The 6,694-nt window shown below is 42.6% G+C and overlaps 1 protein-coding gene across 1 annotated transcript; it reads left to right on the top strand.

Annotated features, from left to right (window-relative positions):
• Positions 1-682: 682 nt before the first annotated feature.
• LOC111593997 lies at positions 683-1,522 on the top strand. The gene is made up of 4 exons (XM_023307089.2): positions 683-874; positions 928-1,008; positions 1,063-1,329; positions 1,390-1,522. Exons 1-4 carry the CDS (start codon positions 802-804, stop codon positions 1,476-1,478), a joined length of 510 nt encoding a protein of 169 aa, XP_023162857.2. The 5' UTR covers positions 683-801; the 3' UTR covers positions 1,479-1,522.
• The last annotated feature ends 5,172 nt before the right edge of the window (positions 1,523-6,694 follow it).

Below are 6,694 nucleotides of genomic sequence, written 5' to 3'. Positions count from 1 at the left end.
ACACACACTACACACCCACACACACACACACACATACTATGCCCCTATCTCTGTCATCTATACAACCCCTCGGCAGTCGCCATTTGGTTGGGGCTTGTTTAGTTGGCTCTTGAGGTTCGACTCGTGCTACCAAAACGTTTACGCATGTGAGTGTGTGTGTGTGTGTGGAGTGTAGTGTGTGGCTCTTTATGTTGCAACAAGAGCTGCTGCTGCTGCTGTTACCGCAGCCACAAAAACTTTAACTTTTAGCAGCTTGTTTCGTCCATTTGAACGTTTACGCCCCGCTCAAACCCCCCACTCGTAATGCCTTTTGCATACATTGATAAGGGCGGGGTAGATTGGGTGGCTTTGAGGTTATGGGGAAGCCGCATAAGGCAAAATTGTGGCAAGCCAAAAGCTCAAAGAGCGCAAACGCTTCAAAATGATAACAACTACGCGCTAAGCGCAGGCACATCGAAGGGGCAAAGGAAAATTCTGAAGAAATATTAAAATAACATTTCTGAAATGATATGGGTATAACAAATTGCTAACAGAAAGTTAAAAGGCTTTAAGTGTTGTGCCTAGATACATTGAACTAAGCAAGTGCTTAAAGCTTCAGGAAACAGCTTGAGTCAAGCAAATGTCCCATGAAACTTGGCCTGCTCCTACTTAACTAGCCATTTGGGCTATGTAAGGCTGTCAGGCAAGTTACGTCTTCAAAAATCTAGTTACCTTTCGCTGTTTCTGTTAAATTACGAATTGACAAAATCCATGTCAGAGCTCTTTATTCAGCTAAGCACATAAACCCGATATAAAAGAGAAATGGGCTTAGCACCGAAGTTATCCCGCCTGCTGTTGATCTGCGCGATGTTTATGCTGTTGCCTAGCGTGCGGGGTAAGCTGGGAATTGTTGTTCCTTCTGCGATTATTTCTAATTCAAACGAACAGCTCAAATCGCGGACAAGGCACAGGGCAATGCTGCTGCGAAGCAGTCGACAGATTTCACTCGAGCGCAGAGTCAGCTGCGAGGTATGTCAAGAGCTCTACAATAATCGGTTCTACTTCATAGAGTGTCCTTTGCAGTCGTGAAGTCAGGCCATGGCAAGCGGCTAGACGCTGTCGGAAATGAGGACGACGACTACGACGACGATGAGGATGAGGATGGGCATAAATATAGAAGCGATTGCGATGTTAGTGATTACACAGACTCTGATGGGAATGCAGACAACATCCATAAGATCGACATCAAGACAATCAATGTGGACGATGAGGAGGCAAAGCCAACGAAGTCCGATCGCGGGCTCAAGCAGGCCATCCGGCAACTGATGAAGTTCGATGACAACGTAGTTGGTAAGTGCCACGCCCATGGCAATTGTTACGCCCATAGGTTGAATTTCATTCCCCACACAGCTGAGCGACAGCCGAATCGCATTGAGACTGGGCCCGGCTTGGACTTCAGGCGAGAATTTGCCAGCGACGAGGCAAATCCCTATATTTAGCTTAGCCTCTAGCTGAACTCGTTCGAGTTCTTTGCAGTTCGAATAGGCACTTTATGCATGGCTGTAGATATATATTTGCTATGAATAAAAGTTTGATTCCTTTGGTTTTTTTTTGCAAATTCAAATGCAAATACCCTAGCTTCATTGACTATGAGGGGTGTATGCTTAGACGAGAATGCAGAGCTGAGTCACTGGCCTTGCCATTTTCGTTCGTCCGCCCGTCACTTTCTTTGTCTGTCTGTGAATATCTGCATATATTTATGTTCCTGCTCAAGACGCGGAGTCTGAGCTCATCTAGCCAATTTCCTCTGTCTTTTCCGTCCTTCCAACTGTCTGGCAATTTGTCCATATGAACAGCATAAAGGACACCATTAAAATCTCTATATATTTCTTGTTCAAGGCGAGAAGCCGATCTCAGTGATCTCGTTCGTCAGACCGGTCGTCAGACCGTTCGTTTGTCTGACCGTTCCTGACCTTTCGTCCGTCTAACCGTCCCTATCTGAACGTTCGTCCATTCGACCGTTTCTATATCTGAACGTTCGTCCGTCTGATCGTTCCTCCGTCTGATTGTTCCTTCATCTGACCGTTTGTCCGTCTGACCGTTCGTCCATCTGACATTTCGTCCGACTAACCGTCCCTATCTGACCGTTCGTCCGACTGATCGTTCCTCCATCTGATCGTTCCTCCGTCTGACCTTTTGTCCGTCTAACCGTCCCTATCTGACCGTTCGTCCGTTCGACCGTTTCTATATCTTAACGTTCGTCCATCTGATCGTTCCTTCTTCTGACCGCTTGTCCGTCAGACCGTTAGTTCGTCTGATCGTTCCTCCATCTGACCGTCCCTCCATCTAACTGTTCGTTCGCCTGACTGCTCGTCCGTCTGATCGTCTGTCAGTCTGTCAGGCTGTGCTTTTCTGCATAGCTCACAACACAGCGTGCAGGGTATCTGCCAGTCGAGCATTCGCAACTAAGGCGAAGTTTAATAGTTTAATATAAATTAATTTGACTTTGCAAATGGAATTGTTGCCTATCCTCTGGCTAAAAGTATCTAGATTCCTAGCTAGATATTCAGCTTAGATCATTAATTTTATAATCTTAGTTGTTGTTGTTGCAGGCATGTGTCAAAGCTGAAGTTTAATTTCGTCTCGCTGCTTTCTTTTCGGCCATCTATACAAACGCTTAATTATTCCATCATTTAAATGTCAGCAATGCGGGAGATATCAATTTGGATGAGGACTTTTGATACCCTGTACTGTCAGAATAGAGCTAGAAATTGAAAGCAGAGGCGTGCTGGGCTTGAGGGTGCAACAACTAACTTGCTTGGAAGTCCTTTCTAGGAGTCAGAAGCTCTGCCTGTGTAATTTTTACAGGGTATCTACGAGCTTTGTGCTGCATACTTTGAAAGTTGAATGCGTCTCATATTGATCAGGCACGCAGTTGGAATTGAAATTGGAATTGGGGCGTGTGGGGGCCAGAGGCTGGCTATGCCAGGCAGACGGACTGGTCCTGCGCTCAGTCGGCAATTTATGGCAATTACCAGCGATTAAAGAGTTGAGCGCAAGCGAAACTTTTGCTGGCGCCGCAGACAGAAATGCAAAGCGAAATGGGGCGAGAGAGGGTGGGGGATGGGGTGGCTGAGTGGGCCAGCGGCTGGCGCGATAAATGTAATCAAATTTAATTTCGACAAATTGCTTTTGAATTACGCGACCTTCGACGTTTGGCGCCGGCGAAACACAGTTGAAAATTGTTGTTAAAATAATAATAACTTCTCTGTGTGTGTGTCAGAGCACAATTGCCACAATAACAACAGCAATTTGCGCTTGGAATGATGAAAACAAAGTCGACGACGACGACGACGAACGTGGCGTATACGTAATAATCAAAAGTATGATTCATACGCAGATACACATAGAGCACTGAGAGAGAGAGAGAGAGAGGGAGGGTTGGGGTTTGAGCAAGGGATAGGTAGATATAGACACAGCTGAGGCTACTGATTGGCCATTTGGCATAAATGCACAAATTAATTTGATTGAACCACAGCGAAGAGCGGAGCATAGCAAAAATCAAACAGAAACTTTTCAGTTTTTCATGTTTCTCAGTTTTTCCGCTTTTCAGTTGCAAACTTTAAGCAAATAATTATTTTCGGCTTGAATACTTTTGATATATTTTATCAAATTGAAAATTGAATTGGCTAAAGCGCAAAAGTTCCAGCTGAGTGAAGCACAACTCTTCAATCAATTTATGGACGTGGCCGACCCTCGACTCCTCGACTCTAAAAATACAATTCAGTGCAAATGAATCCATCAATCAGTCAATCAATCATTATACAATTTGTTCGCTTTATTAATTTCATTCATATTTCATGCGACTCTTCTATGCGATTCTCACAAGCTCCAATCGCTCGCTGTTGGCTTTCTATATTCGCCGATCTGCCAATATGGCTTATAGGTCTAGCTCTGTAGTGAATATATGAATACGAATATGAATATGTTTTGTTTTTATGAATATATTTAGTACACATTTTAAGAGTCTAGCTTCGTACAAGCGGACGAAAGGACACACGCTTGTTAATTGCACAAAACCAATATACTCTCTTTTCATTTGGTAAAGCTTAAATAAATAAACACATTGAGAGCTCTTGTAATTTGTTAGTACAACCGAAATATTGTGCTTTGCGCTCCACTCGCTTCTCTGTCGGTTGTTTGAATGTTGCTCTGATACCCTGTTATGTTGACGCATGTTTATCTAATTTGTAGACTCGTGTTTAAATCATTGTTTGATGAGTGTAAGCAGGTGTGCAGTGACGCTTTCAAAGACTCCCTCATTTCTCCCTCTCGCAGTCTATCTGTATCTTTCTCCTCTCATCTTCCATCTCTCCATATCTCTAACTGTCTTTCGTTCCCTCCTCCCTTCCTCTCTCTATGCATAATCATATAAATTAAGATTTAAATTAAATTATCTTTCACTCGCTTTCTAGGGTATCTATACGTCATGCACTTTGACTTACTTCATCACTTATTGTTCTGCTTTTCCCATTTTTTTTGTTTTATTTTTTAGTTAATTTCCATGCAAACAATTGCTTGATCCTTTCTCTATTTCTGGTTTTTTTGTGTGTGTTTTCGGCCACTGCCATGGCGGGCATCATCAACTGACAATTTTACGAGCAAGCTCTACTTCAGCGCTCACACTCCGCCGCGCTGCCCACGCCCATTCCCGCTTTGGCTGCGCATTTACATTTTGACAACAGGCAAACAGCAGAAAAAAAAAAACAAGCAGAGAAAAGAGTCAAACTAATCTAACAACTGCTAACAACAAGAGCTGCTCGCCAGCACCCCCTGACCCTCTGGCCCTTTCTGGCACTCTCCCCATTCTCTTTACTACTGCCTTGCCCATGGCGAACGCCCCAAAAAAATGGCCGCAGGGCAGCGCGAGCTTTGCCCCTCCAACCCGCTTCACGCTCCACGCTCCACCCATGACTACTCTAGGCTCCCATCTGCTGCTGTTCGCTTTGCCTAACAAAGCATTTTGCAGCTGGCAAATATTTCTCTCTCTCTCCCCCTCCCCTGCCCCTCTCGCCCACCCGCTCGCTCTCTCTCCTTCACTCTGTGTGCGAATACGTTGACAATTTGCGTTTGTCAGTTGTTGTGTTAATTAGAAAACTTTTTTCCCAAACAACAACAAATGAGAAAACTCAAAAACGGTTTTGAACGCTACAAAAGTTCTGACTGCCACGCCCCTCGGCCCTTGCCACTTGTAGGTCGCCTGCATTTTGTTGTATTTGTATTATTTGCATTTTCTATTTGATTTTGTTGTTTATATGTTTGCTGCTCTTCCTCTTCCTCTTGCTGTTGTTGCTGTTGCTGTTTTCTTTTAGGCAAATGAATAATGAATTTCGAATTTACGTTCATTTCGCATTTGCTTTGAAATACTCAATTTTTTATTTCCATTTAGTTTGCATTATCTCAGAGAGAGACAGTGAGCCGGAGTGAGGGCAGCTGCTGCTCGTAAAAGCCCAAAAAAAAGGATTTATATATATATACATATATAGAGTATATAGTTAAGAGCTTTGGCTTTGCCAAAGATTCGCTTAAGATAAATATGCACACAAGAGACACAGAAACACAGAGAGAAAGGGAGGAGTAGAAGCAGGAGCGGGAGCAGGAGGAAATAGAGATGGCCAAAGAAGAGGAAAAGGCGATTTTTATGTTTATTTTGCAAAATTAAATCCAACGTTTTAGTTTTATGGGGTGAAATTTGCTTTGTTTGCAAAATAATATACTACCACACACTACATACATATATAAATATATATATATATATATACATATATATGGAGTGTCTAGTACATGTGTGAGTGCACACATACATAAGCCATATCAGGCAGCTGGAGAGCACTGGATGGACCAAAGGAATTTGTTATGCGAGCTGAACAATGAGGAAATACTCTTACAAATATTTAAGAAATAGAAACGGAACTAGTTCAGCATGAACTACTTAGTGTACTACCAAGGGAACTACTAAATGACAGGTTAAACAAGGGCTATGCAAGAAATGAATCACTAGATGAACAACAAAATGAACCAGTTGTGAACTAGTAAGTGAACCAAAGCAACATATAGAGTTGATAGTCCATTCATTAAGTGAACTACAAAATGAATCAATAGTGAACTACAAAATGAACCAATAGTGAACTACTAAATGAACCAGCTTCATAGTTGGTAATTCACAAAATGAGTCAGTTAAGTAACTGAGCTCTGGGAGTACAACTACAAAATGAACCAGTCGTGAACTACTAAGCGAACCACTAAATGAACAGTTCACAATTGGGGTTTTGAGCAACCAAATCAACAATTGATTCAAATAAATAGTTCTAATATGAACTAAACTACAAAATTGACTAGCAAGGACAGAACTAGTTCAATGAGTGAGCTACTCAATTAAAGCCTTAGTGTAAGTCCATAAATAAAAGACTCAGCAGCGAGTAAGTTCACTTAGTCAAGTCGAGATATTAAGTTGCATCAATGGGATTCATAGAATTGCAATTTCCTCTTGCGACACATGAATATTCATGTGAATTGCAGTGGGTTTTTCAGCATGTTGCCCGTCTCATTGGCAAGTCATGTGACTCGCTTGGGCTAGAATATGGGCAAAAGCATATAACATACAAATAAAAACGCAACACCCAGCGACACACACAGATACACTCAATGTGTGTGT

This window comes from Drosophila hydei, unplaced genomic scaffold, assembly GCF_003285905.1.
Source record: "Drosophila hydei strain 15085-1641.00,03,60 unplaced genomic scaffold, DhydRS2 tig00000237-arrow-arrow-pilon, whole genome shotgun sequence".
NCBI classification, from domain to species: domain Eukaryota; kingdom Metazoa; phylum Arthropoda; class Insecta; order Diptera; family Drosophilidae; genus Drosophila; species Drosophila hydei.
Note: the sequence above shows the minus strand (reverse complement) of the source record. Positions and strands in the feature narration are given on the sequence as shown.

What these genes read in the sequence shown, in the direction of transcription:
- LOC111593997 (XM_023307089.2), top strand. Translation starts at nt 802, where the DNA reads ATGGGCTTAGCACCGAAGTTATCCCGCCTGCTGTTGATCTGCGCGATG. An exon ending in GCTGTTGCCTAGCGTGCGGG is followed by an intron (nt 875 to 927) that starts GTAAGCTGGGAA and finishes TCAAACGAACAG; the next exon opens with CTCAAATCGCGGACAAGGCA. An exon ending in GTTCGATGACAACGTAGTTG is followed by an intron (nt 1,330 to 1,389) that starts GTAAGTGCCACG and finishes TTCCCCACACAG; the next exon opens with CTGAGCGACAGCCGAATCGC.